At 41.6% G+C, this 15,324-nt stretch overlaps 1 protein-coding gene across 1 annotated transcript in view; it reads left to right on the top strand.

Annotated features, from left to right (window-relative positions):
* Positions 1-15,324, top strand: part of LOC126481255 (chymotrypsin-2-like) — a 147,829-nt gene that overhangs the window by 94,310 nt on the left and 38,195 nt on the right. Inside the window, exon 5 of the mRNA XM_050104874.1 lies at positions 4,275-4,388. Within this exon, the coding sequence (XP_049960831.1) occupies positions 4,275-4,388 (114 nt within the window). The remainder of the gene's footprint in view (positions 1-4,274; positions 4,389-15,324) is intronic.

Genomic DNA, 15,324 nt, shown 5'->3' with positions numbered 1-15,324 from the left:
GTTTGGCCCTCAGGCCATTCTTAAATACAGCATTTCTGTATACATCCGACATATTGAACAACAGGAACACAAGTATACAAACCTATAGAATGTACAGATTCAATGCATGAAAAAACTCTGTGCACCTACTCACATCTGTTAATGTCTCTGTTAATATTCAGCACTGTCTTCCATCCATACACTTCCTGCCCTCTTCAGGAGGAAAAAAAAAAAAAAAAAAAAAAAAAAAAAAAAAAAAAAAAAAAAAAAAAACTGGTTGCTCCTGGTACTGGGTTGAGTTCTCTGGGATGGTGGATGTGGTCGGCAACTCTTCATGGGATATTCAGCGCTATAATGGCTGGTGAGCTGTTTACACAGTGGAGCCCTGACATGGTGCACTGACTCGGTAATGGTGTGGAGACCACATGTGGCTCGGCTACAGCACAGAGCATGCAGAGGACGATTTCAGTCAGCGTGATGGAAGGACATGGTGCTGCCTAAAATATGACTGAACTGCTGGTTGGGCTCTGGCGATGGTGATGGCAAGCAATCCTAGGGAGGTGGTGGCTAAAGTGGCGTTGGCTGCCTAACCTGGGCAGACAGGAAGACGTCACTCCTTCATGGCCTGATGGTGGCAGAGTTAAGGTGATGTGGAGATGCACAGAGACTGTGCATCACTTATTGCTCAGCTGGCCCAACACACTGGTGACCTTTTACTGCTGTGGTCAAATAGTGCTTCCATGTGTTGACAGTTGTGGAAGGTTTGACATTTTGGTGTCATTTGGAACCATCTGGAACAAGGCAATGGCTGGGGTCTGGTGTAATTGGCAGGGCACATTGACAGTAGGTCGGGAAGTCAAGCCTGAGTCGCTTCTTGAAGACTGGTGCCAGGGCACTGCCACCCAGAACAGTGTCACAGAAATTGTGCTGCTGCTGAGGTGTGCTGATAAAGCATGGACAATTGCCAACTGCAAGACTTGTGGTCTGATTTTGTCACTTATGCTCTGGTGACACATGAGCTGATCAGTCATTTCAAAGACCAGCACCTGATGTCTGGCTGTGCCTTCATTGCAGTCCTGGGCTACAACTTCTGCTCCTAGTTCTTCTATAGTCTCATCCGTTTCATGGAAATTATGTGACCTGAGTGTAGACATCTGATACCATATAATTCAAGAACCAACCAAGATCTTACTGAATCCATGCCATGCAGAATTACTGCTGAGCTGCATATCAAAGGTTAACCACATGCTGTTAAGCAGGTGATAATGATGCTTCAGCTTAGAGTAGGATCATTTATTATATGCACAAAAATATATTGACTGGAAGTCATCTTGCAGTTACTGAGAGTAAATATTTTTCAATATACAATTCTAAACAGACACAGACAGTTCAATAGTAATCTCATTCAAGACTGATGATGAATATCTACTTCCCAATTCCTGACACAGAAAAAATGGGGGCAAAACAGTTGTGTATACAATGCAATATCAGTAAAATAATCTGTTGCTGCTGTACAGTATTAAATTGCTGGAGAGTGGGGTCACTAAGTTCCTTCCTGTTATTTCAAACTATACTTCTCACAAGCAGGACCAAAGGGGCTCGTTCCTGTCATTAATGTAGCAGAAGAACATACTTCATGCATTTGTAAGCATATTTGTAGTTGTGGAAGAAGTTTAAACATTACTCCATTTATGAATGAATGCTATTTTATTACATAAACTGGAGATGGAGCATTAATGTAATACTCCATGAGCCATTAAACATGCTAGTCTAACATACTGTTGCTTTGGCTTTGTAGTTGTGCTGGGCAGGAAGAATTGTTCACAAAATTTTTCCTCTCAGTGCATAAGAAAGGGTCTAGTAAGTGCTCATTACAGCCATCCACAATACAAATATATGCAATTGGTAAATTATATAGATGAAAGAAGAGGATTATATCTAAGTACATTTTATGACCCCTCACAACAACGATGCACATTTTAAAAAATTGCAGGTGTACAATACAGGGTGATTCAAGAGCAACGTCACAAGTGAGGGTATACTATATGTAAAATACAGCAAAGAAGTCCTATTAACATGTGTCTGGTTTTTGATCATTACGGAACTGCTGCAGGTTGAAGACTACACACATCCATAATGGGTATGAAGACAAGTGTGAATATTATGAATATTACTTAACGAAATGCTGTGTAGGCAGTGTGGTAGACAAAATAAAGATGGAACAGATGACTGATTCATCCTACAAGAGGTGTGAGACTTCTCCAACAGATGAGATTGAAGTGGTTGGGTCATGTGAAGGGAATGCACCCAACTCGAACTCCACACCAGTATTTGGAGATGGAGGTATCAGGAGGAAGACCAACTGGGTGGCCTAGAAAGAAATGGACAGACCAGGTTAAGGAAGAGCTCAAGAGGAGAGGAGAAACATGGGATGTAGTGGAGAGGGAAATCTATACCAGGATAGAAACCAATGGAGGCATATTGTTGACCATGTTCCTACCCGGCTCGCTGGAAGGAAATCATAATGATGATGATGGCAGCACTGTGACATCACACCAAGGCAACAGCTGCAAGTGTGGATCAGAGAGCAGTCGTGTGTGTGTGTGTGTGTGTGTGTGTGTGGTGTTTATTTGAGCAAGTCCATTGGGTCTGTGAATACCAACATGCAGTATACATTCACCCATTCAGAATGCACAGACATGTTGTTTGTGCATGGGTACTGTAATGGTATAGCCCATCCAGCTGCTACAGAATACCAGAGACATTTCCCTAATCAAAATACTCCCTGTGCCAAGGTATTCCCCAGGACTTTTCATACATTATGCGAATCTGGAACACTACCCAGCATACACATAACATCAGAATGTGAGGCCGTCCAGTCAGCTGAGGAAAGGGAAGATGATATTGCAATGGTATAATGGCATCCCGTCACCAGTCCACAGCGCATTTTCCGCCAGCTTGATATTCCACAAACATGAGTGTGGTTTACATTACATTCTGAGGGCTTGTACACATTCTACATGCAGCCTGTGCAATATCTGCATCCAGGTGACTCAGTATGCAACCAACAATTTTGTGAATGGTTGGCTGTACACGGATAAGTTGTGCAATACATTATTTACAGATAAAGCTAAATTTACATGCAATGGTATCGTGAATGCCTGCAATTCTTATACATGGATGATGGAGAATCTACATGACAGTAGGGAAATAAGATTCCATGCTAGGTTCTCAGTTAATGTCTGGTATGGTATGACTGATGAACTGGCAATAGGGCCTGTGTTCCAGCCATATTGCTCGACAGCCACAGCAAATCCACATTTCCTGACAGAAGACCCACCATCACTTTTAAAGAGACATTAGGGCAAGAATGGGAAATGTACCTGCAACAGGATGGATCACCAATTCACCATACCGGACAAGTATTCCAGTATCTGAATAACACATTTCCTCAACTGTGAACTGGCTGTGGCAGACCCCATTAAATGGAATGCAGGATCACCCAACATAACACCATTAGACCTCTGTTTATGGGGCTGGTTAGAGATGGATGTGTGTGCAATTAAGGTGGATACACGTGAAGAACTTGTGACTTGCATCACTAATGTTGTTGCCCACAATAAAGCCTATTGACATTAAGTTGAGTGTGCAACACAACACACTCCGCAATGGGTTGACAAGTACAGTGAGAAGGATTGGGGGATTTCTGAACATCTCATGTAGGATGGATCAGTCATCTGTCCCACCATTATTCTGTCCACCACAGCGCCTAAACAGCATTCTGGTAAGTAATATTCACACATGCCATCATAATCATTCATGGATATGTGTAGTCTGCAACACACACCAATTCCACGGCAGTCGAAAATCTGACACATTTTTACAGAAATTCTTTGGTTTTGGTTTATTTCCACACGTAAAATCACCTCACAAATTATGTGTCATTGTTCCTGAATCACATTGTATATGCAAATGTCAGAATGTCAGAACTATTCCCTGTTATCTACATAGTACTTAAAAATTTGAGAATGACACCAATCCCAGTGCTCATTTCATATTTGAAGAGGGTATACTTGAAAAAATAAATGGAGCGAACTGTGTTGTGTGTATATCGAGAAAACAGCAGCTTAACTACACTATTTTCTCCCGCTTTTTCCCTCTTTGTTAATGCATCTGAAATTCCTCGAAAGATGTCACACACACACACACACACACACACACACACACACACACACACACACACACTCAATATTGTAATTCTTCTAAATTTTAATGTTCATTTTCTTTACTTGCAGTTGTCTGAGCCACTTTCTCTTGGCCCAAGAGTACGCCCAACAGAGCTTCCACTGGATTACCAGAGTACATTTGTGGGCACACCAGCTACAGTTATTGGATGGGGGCTACCTTATGTAAGTAAACTACACGTAAATCTGTACATTTCAAACCACTGTTAAGTACAGCAGATGATACTTCTTATTGTACCACATGTTGGGGTTCCTTCCTGTTTCATACACATATGGAGCGGGTGACAAACTATAGTTTAAAAGCCTCTGTGCACACTGTAATTAGTCTAATCTTTTCTGTGTAGTCCATTCCGTAGAGATACATGTAGTGTGTTCCTATATTCCTCACTTAATACAGGTTCATGAAATTTCCAGGTAGGTTTTTGCAGGATAACAGGCATCTATCTTCAAATGTCTGCCAATTTAGGTTTTCAGCATTTCTAATGTCCTCTGTTACTGCTATCTGGTGTGGATTCTACACACAAGTGTTTTTTGTAAGCAGTCTATCTTGTAAACTAAGAATATTTTCCCAGTATCTGGCCAGGGTAAGAATGAGTCTATGTGATCATTCCATTTAATATCCTTAGTTTGATTGTATTTTTGGAGGGATATGTTATTGTCCATCTATTTGTTGCCGTGTGTATGTAGTGACATCATAGGCGCCATATTGGAGATGCATTGAATAACCATTTCCGCCATATTGATGAAGGGTCAGCACAGATGGATGGAATCGGACACTTCCATAATGCCGCTGGCAGTTATGAAGTTCAAGGGCATGAAAGGAAAGCAGTGGTTGAGAAGTTCATGAAACAGGACTGTAGCTTAACCCTGATGTTATTCATTTTCTACAATGAGCAAGCAGTAAAGGGAACCAAAGGATAATTTGGAGAATTAATTAAAATTTAGAGCAGGGTGAATAAGCGGACAAGGAAAAAAATTCCTGGATTTTTCCAGGTTTCCGGTTAAAAATACACTTCCTCCAGGATGAAAACACACTTTTCCCATGTTATTAAGTGACAGGATATTTTCCCTTGGAACTGTAAAACTTATCAATCCTATGAATGGTTACGTTTTTAAACACGGGCGTAGAATTTCCTGCCACTTTAGAAAACGGTACTCGGGGAAGAAAACCCCTTTTGGAAATATTTTTGATGTGCAGGAACATGTTCGCTGCATATTTTCCTGTTACCAACATATAAATTTGAATTCCACCAAACACCACATGTTACTTACCCAACCATTGAAATCGAGATTGTGATGCGCTTTTGTGAGCCAGTTATAGCTCATGTCAAGTGATCCTGCCAGACGATGACAGCAGATATTCAGACCACAGGACATGTGATGTAGTCAGCTAATAGCAACATTACTGTTAAGTAGCACGGAATAGGAAACAGGAAAAGTTAATGTTTTAAATTAACATACATAGTGTTGCTACACAAAAAGCAAAGCTTTCACATATAATATTGGTCTCCAAGGTCAAAAAGCTGCAAGAGATGCTGAGCTTTCACCATGGCTTACACATATATTGTTGATCTTTTTTGCACATTTTACATGTTAAGATATATCACAAAATGAGCCAGTAAAATTTTTAGCCGAGTCCAGAGACTTGTCCTCAAAGTTTTCCACAAATAAATTAGCTACCACAGAGGAGAGAGAGCTTCCCATAGCACTACATCAATTTACTCATAATAACGACATGAATGTCTGATCTTCTGGGATCGAAATTCTTCAAATTGGCTCGTCATCAAATGCTCTGTGTTTTAAGAAATTCACCGTACATTCTAGCACATAGTTCAAATTGCTTAAAAAGAAATCTGCTTTGAAAGTAACACTTTTCAAACTACCATTCGCTATATTTTCCCACGCCATGTTAGAAATAGGTTCGTTTCAGTAGCTGTCAGAGAGCGCCAGGTAACAGGTGCCACTGCGCTTTGGCAAGCTACTATGATGCAGGAAGCCTGTATCTTCATATGTGTGAAACATTAAAAGATCTTGCATTATATCATAAAAGAAAAAAAGACATCAGAGGATACTCAAAGAGCATCAGAATTTCGTGAACCATTCTAACATGGCATATTTAAAGTGCATACTTAAAGAGCATATTCATATGTCCAGGTTCCCAATGAAGTAGGCCTCAACCTGAAATTAAGCTTTTCAGTGTGGGTTTTGAGATGTAAATTGTCTTGGAGTACCATTAACTCATTTTTAATTCTTCATTATGGCATTATGCCATACATGCTAAAAGATGAATACATGCACTTGAAATGCAGCGAAAAGTTGCAATTAGCCAATAGTGTGGAACTAAACACTTCGTTTCAAATACATTGACTGCCTCAGCGTAAAAGATAAATAAAAACCAAACTTCTTTAAGAAACTGACAAAAATAACTTCATTGTTCTACAAGGTGATTAATACATGGCTGTCATAAAAGTGGAAGTAAAATCTGAAAGTAGTAACATATATTAGCCTTCCATAATTATGTGAATGTATTTTAATTCACTTGATAGCTCCTGGCCACATAAATCTGTTTTGTTTTAATTTGACGTGAGAGCAGTGAACGAAGAGGAAACAAAAAAAAGTCACTAAATGTAAACATGGGTGACTTTCCCACTATAACTCAGACTGCTCTGTGCATCAGCCCCGTATCTACAATATTTCCAAACCACCGGGACAATACTAGCTAGTGGCTCCCCCCTCGCTCGAGTGATTGAGGTAGGACGCCAAAAATAAAAAATAATCGACTTTTCAAAAATATGTTCCTTTTGTAGTGCACATCTTTCTGAAGAGTCTGATATATAAAACATAATTATATGTTCAAGGAAGTGTAACACATGCTATTTGGTCTCAAGTATGCCAAAGTCCAGTGCCACGCCTCTTCACACAGCATTCTTCTATCACACATCACTCTATTTTGCTCCGTGGAATTGCAACGTATATATTTTATACTAGATGCCATCAAACTATATTCAGGATATTGGAAATTAAAAGTCTTATGATGCCTCTCCTGCTCCTGCTCCCAGTCACCCGATTTGACATCCTGCCCCCCCCCCCCCCCCCCCACCCCCGCCCTTTTTTTTTAACTTGCATTTAAACCGGATGGGATTATTTGTAATCAGGAGAACTAGAACTCTTCAGAAAATTTGCACTCTTTACTGCCTGTTAGATAATAACTTTCTGCTTTGGGTGACATAAAATTAAGTATTGGATACATAAAACCAGTAAAGACAAAAGACAAGCAAGACAGTATACATTTCTTCAATCCTTAGCTACTAACATTGTTCTCTTTACTCTTGCTTCTGCTTTCATGGTGTGCTTGCCTTTCTGCGAAAGAATCTATTACCTCAAAGTTCATCAAACGTTTTGCTACATGAAAAATCCAAATATCGTTGTCTAATACTGCATAAGCTGTTAGTACAAATAGTACCCAAGACTGGCGTGGTTTCTTGATCTGATTACTTCTATTTTGTCACTGTCTGCTAGATAAAACAAAATAGGCCTTTCTGACATTGCAGCAATTGTAACACGCACTGAATAAACGAGGCTGTTTTGGCACAAATTGTCATTTTTATAACACGACAGAATATAATTCACGAAGACCAACATAAAAGGCCTATTAGGCCTACTACAAGCAAAAAGCTTTATGTTAGAAAATAGTTTCACATTTCATTCATACGCTCCAGTTTCTCGAGGATGAGATCAAAAAGTAGTAGTACGAGATTTTTATATAAATTGGAATCATATTCTTTCCATAATTTGTGTGATGTCCCCATTTCTTCTCCTTCCTCATTCTAACAAACAATCTTGTCATGACTAATTCTTATTCGCCGGTTAACTTCACTAAACCTGCCAGATTCACTGGTATAGTTATCCCTGATTATTGTCCGGTTAGGCACTGTTATGTTCATACAAACCCTTTCCCACGCTACTTCCAGAATAGAACTTAAGCGGCTGCTACACAGGGACTGTACAACTGGCCCTTGCTAGGGTAGAGATCTGTCCAAAAATTTTCTGACAAAATTTCGTTTTCTTGGGTACACGAGAAGATAATAAGTAATTTTTCTTACCTGTTATTCCTGTTAGTCATTTAATTCCACTCTTGTAGTCTCAATCTATGGATTTTGCTAGTAATTATAACAATGCTGATCATTCGCAAACCCAGTCAACCACATAATTAGACTGCGATAGGCGTCCACTCATTCGGCTTCACTCCGCTCGGTTCGTATAGCTCGATCCCCTTTTGCCTGCAGGAAAGTTTATTTCTAGATGCAACGATGATTCCCTTGACAGAGACATCATGTACACTGTGCACGCATTGAAAAATCAACTTATGATTCATTCAAAAATCAACTTACAGAGTGTGTTCAAAAGCCAACAGGGATGTGTTTGATGCTAGGTGCTTTGTGAACAAGGTTTTTTCTCCTCAAGAATATGAATCCCCCCCACAATTGTCAACCAGGTCTGATACCTCATGTCTGCTTGTGTCTGTATATGTGCGGATGTGTGTGTGTGTGTGTGTGTGTGTGTGTGTGTGTGTGTGTGTGTGTGTGTGTGTGTGCGCGAGTGTATACCTGTCCCTTTTTCCCCCTAAGGTAAGTCTTCCCGGGATTGGAATGACTCCTTACCCTCTCCCTTAAAACCAACATCCTTTCATCTTTCCCTCTCCTTCCCTCTTTCCTGATGAAGTAACTGTGGGTTGCGAAAGCTTGAAATTTGTGTGTGTGTTTGTGTGCTTTTTATTGTCTCCCATCAACATATCAACGCTTTCGTTTGGCCTCGCTCATGTTTTATTGTTGCAGCATTATTCTTCAGTAACGGGTTACAGTAATATCCTTTGTTAGAGTATCGATTCTTACCAGTTAAAATTTTAAAAATTTAACTGAAAACTAGAACAACGAAAAATTCTCATAATTCTAAAAAATTCCCGGGTTTTACCGGTTTTCTCCCAGATGAAAAAATTCCCGGGTTTTTCCTGGATCTCCCGGTTCATACACACCCTGTCTGAGACAGCAAAAGGACTTTGAAGTGTAGTTGAATGGCGTGGAGAGTGTCTTGAAACGAGGATATAAGATGAACATTAAGGAAAGAAAAACAAGGATAGTGGTATGTAGTCTAATTAAACTGGTTGATGCTGAGGGAATTAAGATTAAGAAATGGGACACTAAAAGTAATGAATGACTTTTGCTATTCAGGCAGTAAAATAAATGATGGCCAAAGTAGACAGAACATAAATATGTACACTGGCAATGGTAAGAAAAGCTTTTCTGAAAGAGAGATTTTGTTACCATTCAATGTATATTTGAATGTTGACAAATCTTTTCTGAACGTATTTTTCTGGAGTGTAGCCTTGAATGGAAGTGAAATGTGTATTGATGAGCTGTACAGACAAGAAGAGAATAGAAGCTTTTGAATGCTGAAGATTAGATGGGTAGATCGCATAACTGATGAGAAGGTACTGAACAGAACTTGGGAAAAAAGAAATTTGTGGCCAAACTTGTCTAAAAAAAGGGATAGGTCGATAGGACTCGTTCTGAGACATCAAAGACTTGTCAATTTAGTATTGGACGGAAGTGTGGGACTAAAAATTGCTGATGGAGACCAAGAGATGAGCACAGTAAGGTGGTTCAAAAGATGAGGGTTGCCGTAGTTATCCAGAGATAAAGGGGCTTGCACAGATGTACCAGCACGGAGAGCTACATTGAACCAGTCTCCGGACTGCAGAAGACGAGAACGAGAACAACAAAAACAACAACAACATGCAAATCAGAGTCTTCACAGGGTCACATAAACTATCAATAGGCACATAAAAGAAATTTATAATCACACAAGATTTCTTCTTCTTCTGCCAGAATGGTTGAAGGGTGACTTTTCTTCTCATTTTGGACTATATGACATAAATTCGTCGAAAAGCCTTTACAAAATCCAAGTTGAACAATTGTTGGCTTTTATCAAGAAAGGTGGTTCAAAATTCTGTTATTAACTATCTAATCAAAATTTTTTGAGAGCATAGGAATAGTGTAAATGAATCTATAACTAAGGGGTAAAACAGTTATCTCATCTTTTGTGATTGAGTACTACCACTGCATATTTCAGTAGCTCAAAAAATCACTGATCACAAAATGCATTCGTAGTGTAGTGGGAATATGTGTATAAAATAAATTTCTCATCTGCTTTGTGAGCTTGGTAAACTTCTTCCCGTTGTCAATCCAGTAAATTCTCTTTGAATAGTTGAGTAGTGTGACTATGTCTGCCTCCATAGCCAACAGGATTCAATTCCTGGTACTTCCAGGGGTTTTTCCCTTGTGGAAGGACTGCTACAGGATGCACTCAACCCCATCAGGCCAAACCAGGAATTACTCGACAGATTAGAAGTGATTCCAAGGTTAAGACACCCGACAGCAATAGGGAGAGTGGTATGCTGACCATGTGTCCCTCTGTACCACATCCGATGATGCCATTGTCAGAGCATGACAAGCCAGTCGTTTGGGCCTGACTGGACCACCAAATGGATCTTTACCTGATGGGGACATTTCATCATTGCTATTTGACAAATCATTTATTAGGGGACTTACAAGTATCTCAAGATAAATTGCCAATTGCTTATGCTCATGTCCTACTTTTATCGTTAGGAGTTTTACTATGAGACATTACAAACAAATGTCCTCAATCAGTACAATTCAGGATGAAACCCATACCGAAATCTCCACACCCATGGCTCCAAATTACTTCTACTAAATCTTATTAGTACAGTTTCTAATTCCTTAATAAATTTTAAAACATTTCCTGTTGGGTATTGGTGCAGCATCTATTTGTTACCTAATCTACAGCATGTCTGGGTTAAACATATAATAATATAAAACGCAATAACTTGAGATGTTAAGAGATATGTATTGGCATTTTGTGTATACAAGCATGGTAACTCAAAATATTTTCTGTGTTCCCTTATGGCAATTGGATTGTTGAAGAATAGGGTTATAGGCCCATTCTTCTTCGCAGGGCCTACAGTTAATGCAGCAATGTACACAGACGAGGTGGAACTTTATACTGTGCCGCAACTTCCTCATGAGGGGATTTTTTTTCTTTTTTTCTCCCGTTACACTTTAAGATACATCACACAAATACGCCAGTAACATTTTTTAATACCGACGTAAATATCTGATCTTCTGGGCTCGAAATACTTCTAAATGGCTCGTCATCAAAGAGTTGATTTTTAAATGAGAGCAAACGCTTTGTGATCTAAGAAATTCATCGTACACTTTGCTGTTGGCAGACGCTTGTACGTGCACTGTGTTATTTTATATGGCGCCTTTCAATTTAAGTTTTTTCTCTCGTTCAAGTTTTAATGCTGCATTATTATTCTGTAGTAGTGGGATACTGTAACATCCTTTGTTATAGTATTGGTTCTTACCAACTAAAATCACAAAAATTTAACTGAAAACTAAAACAACGAAAAATTCCCGGAATTCTAAAAAATTCCCGGGTTTTTCCCGGTTTTCTCCTGGATGAAAAAATTCCTGGATTTTTCCCGGATCTCTCGGCTGTCCCAGATAGTCTTGAGACTGCATAAGAGGGATGGGCATGCAGACACATAAACAAAGCACCTATAGTCGAGTTTCGATTGGACAAGGGACCAATACAAACAGAGGAGGGTGGTTCGATCGGCACCCCAAGAAATACCCATGAGGACATTTAGGAGACTGAGGGACCGCATACAGTGGGCTGCCAGGTAAGGCACATGGGAGGACCTAGAGAGTTTCCTATCTAGCACGAGCCCCAGAAAAGTCTTAGTTTCAACGAACAGAAGGGCAACAGGCCCAAAATGTAGAGATGGTGGGAGAAACCATTTGTGCCACCAGAAATTCACATGGACTGTTTTGTCAGTGGAAAAGCAAAAGCCATTGTCGATGCTCCAGGAGTAATGACGATCAAGACAGCGCTGAAGACGCCACTCAGTGAGGCAGACCAGTGGAGAACTGCAACAGATGGCAAAATCGTCAACAAAAAGAGCCGGAGATGCCCGGCGGGAGACAGGCAATTATAGGGTTAATGGCAATAGCAAAGAGGATGACCCTCAGGACGGAACCCCGAGGCACACCATTTTCCTGGATAAATGTGTCTGACAAAGCAGAACCCACACACACTCTGAAAACTCGGTCTTGTAAAAATGCCCAAAGAAAACAGGGCAGGCGCCCGCGGAAGCCTCACATGTAAAGAGTACAGAGGATACCGGTTCTCCAGCAGGTGTCATAGGCCTTCTCCAAATTGAAAAACATGGCCACAGTCTGGGATTTCCACAATAAACCATTCATGACATGTGTGGACAAAGTAACAAGATGGTCAACTGCAGAACACCACACACAAAATCCAAACTGTGCAGTCGCTAGTAAATGGTGAGACTTGAACCACCACACCAGCCGGGCATGAATCATACACTCCATCACCTTGCAAACACAGCTGGTAAGAGAGATGGGCCAGTAGTTAGAAGGAAGATTTTTGTCCTTACCAAGCTTAGGTGTGGGTATGACGGTGGCTTCATGCCAGTGTCCAGGAAATGTGCCCTCCGCTCAGATGCGGTTGTACGTGTTAAGTAGAAAGTGCTTGCCCACAGGAGAAAGGTGCTGCAACATCTGAACGTGGATGGAGTCTGGCCCTAGGGTGAAGGATCGGGATGAACTGACAGCATCATCTGGCCCTGGGGTGGAGGATTGGGATGAACTGATACAGCACTATCTAGCTCCGTCATAGTAAATACGGTACAGTAACACTCATGATGTGGAGAAGAGAAGGGTATTGCCCGAGCCTCCTCCACTCGTTTCCGATGGAGGACGGAAGGGTGATAGTGGGAAGAGCTCAAACCTTCAGCAAAATGGTGGCCCAAGGTGTTGGACATAGCAAGAGGGTCCACGATGACATAATCAGCAACTGTCACGCCGGAAATAGGGGAATGGATCTTGGTGCCATAGAGCCATCTTAGGTTGGCCCACACGACAGAGGAAGGTGTGGAACTGTTAAAAGAACTAGTGAATGAAAGCAAATTAGCTCTTTTGCTATCTCGAAGAACACAACAACACTTCGCAAGCATCTGTTTATAATGAATGCAGTTCGCCAGTGAAGGATGGCGGTTAAAAATGCGGAAAGCTCATTGACGTGCGCAAATTGAATCGTGGCATTCCTCAGTCCACCAAGGGACTGGGACATGATGTGGTAAAGGGAAAGTGTGAGGAATGGAACATCCTGCAGCAGTAAGGATAATGTTAGTGAGATAGTCCACTTGGTCATCACAACTGGGGAAATCTTGTTCTTCTAAGGTCGCCAGGGAGGAGTAAAGCTGCCATTTGGGCATGCACAATAGTGGGGTAGGAGTCAACAAACAGATAGCACACAGGAAATGGTTTTTCTAGTAGGTGTCAGAAAGAATGGACGACTCAAGATTATGGGCAAGCTGGGCAGTACAAAAGGATAGGTCCAAATGGGAATAGGTGTGCGAGGAGTCGGAAAAGAAAGTGGGTGCTCCAGTGTTTAGGCAGAAGGGGTTAAGTTGTAACTCTTCAGGCCTTCCCGGCGATCTAATGACATCTTGTGTTGTCGGGTATTCTGCCGGATATCGTGCAAGTACGATGCTGATATCCGGCAGAACACCCGACAACCCAAGATGTCAGGGGTTAAGTTGGTTAAGAAGATCAGCCAAGAGGGCACCTCTCCGACAGGTCCTGGGTGAACCCCGAAGTGGATTATGCACATTAAAGTCACCAAGCAGCAAAAATGGGGAAGGTAGCTGCCCAATAAGCTGAAGGAAGTCTGCTTGGTAACATCAAATGACGGAGATACATAAATGGTACAGAGGGAAAGTCAGGTGGGGAAGGAAGAGGTGAACTGCAACAGCTTCAAGACAGGTAGTCAGGGAAATAGGCTGACAATGCAGGTCATCCCATATGAGCAGCATGATGCACCCATGGGATGGAATGTTGACCTCAGGGGGAAGGTCAAAATGAATCAGTAAGTAATGTGAAAGCTCAAAGCGGTCGTGCGGGCGCAATTTCATTTCCTTCCTGATGGCAGAGTACAAATGTGAAAGCTCAAAGCGGTCGTGCGGGCGCAATTTCATTTCCTGACGGCAGAGTACAAGGGGATGCTGCGATGTTAAAAGCAGTCGTAAATCCTCTTTGTGGGACCGAAGGATGTGAACTTTCCATTGGAGGACAGTCATGAGGAGGAAGAGATGTAGGGGTGTCAACTCTGTGGCTGCTGAGTGACAGCCAGTGTGGAGTCACTACTGCAGGGCACAGGGGCAGGAGGATCTTGCTCCATGGGGTCCACAGAAGCATCAGCTTACTTGTGCAGTCAGTCCATGGAGTCCAACACTAAAAAACGGTTGGTGGTGTGCACCGGCAAGACAGAGCCCGGCCGGGCTAAGGTACCATACGTTGAACAGGGTGTTCAAGTTGGTGGAGGAGAAGACCGTTTGTCTTTAGCGGACTTCTTCAAGCCTTTTTGGTTAGAGGAAGAGTCAGGTGGTGTTTGGCTGGATGGACGGTTGAAGTCTTCACGGGAGTACTCCCTCTGCCCTTTCCTGCCTACTGGTTGTGTAGTTGGTGGCTTCAACCTTTGAGGCGAGAGTTTGACAGTTTGTTGCACAGTGGGATGGGGGATGATGGTGCTACCTTGACACCGGGCGACTTCACAGCCTCAGAGCCAAATTTCAGGTTGCATGTCTATGTGGTCATATCCTTCAGAGAATGAGGGATAACAAGAACAGAACTATAGGTGCCAGATGGGAGAACACAGGGTTTACGACTAGCCAGTAACTTACAAGCTAGGAACCTTTTCCTTTATTCGAATCTAGGTACATAGGACAGTCCTGAGAGGAGTTGGTGTGGCTGCCATTGCAGTTGATATAGTGGGGAGAAGGAGGTGGACAATCACCCTCATTTGCACAGATTACATATTTGGCTGGGTGTTGACAAGATGTTCTAGTATGATTGAACTGATGACACAGGTAGCAGTGCATCGGGTTCGGAATGTATGGACTGACTGCGATAATTTCATAGCCTGTTTTGATCTTTGA

Source organism: Schistocerca serialis, chromosome 5 (assembly GCF_023864345.2).
Source record: "Schistocerca serialis cubense isolate TAMUIC-IGC-003099 chromosome 5, iqSchSeri2.2, whole genome shotgun sequence".
Classification (NCBI taxonomy): domain Eukaryota; kingdom Metazoa; phylum Arthropoda; class Insecta; order Orthoptera; family Acrididae; genus Schistocerca; species Schistocerca serialis.
The sequence above is the reverse complement of the archived record's forward strand: the minus strand, read 5'-3'. Positions and strand labels throughout refer to the sequence as shown.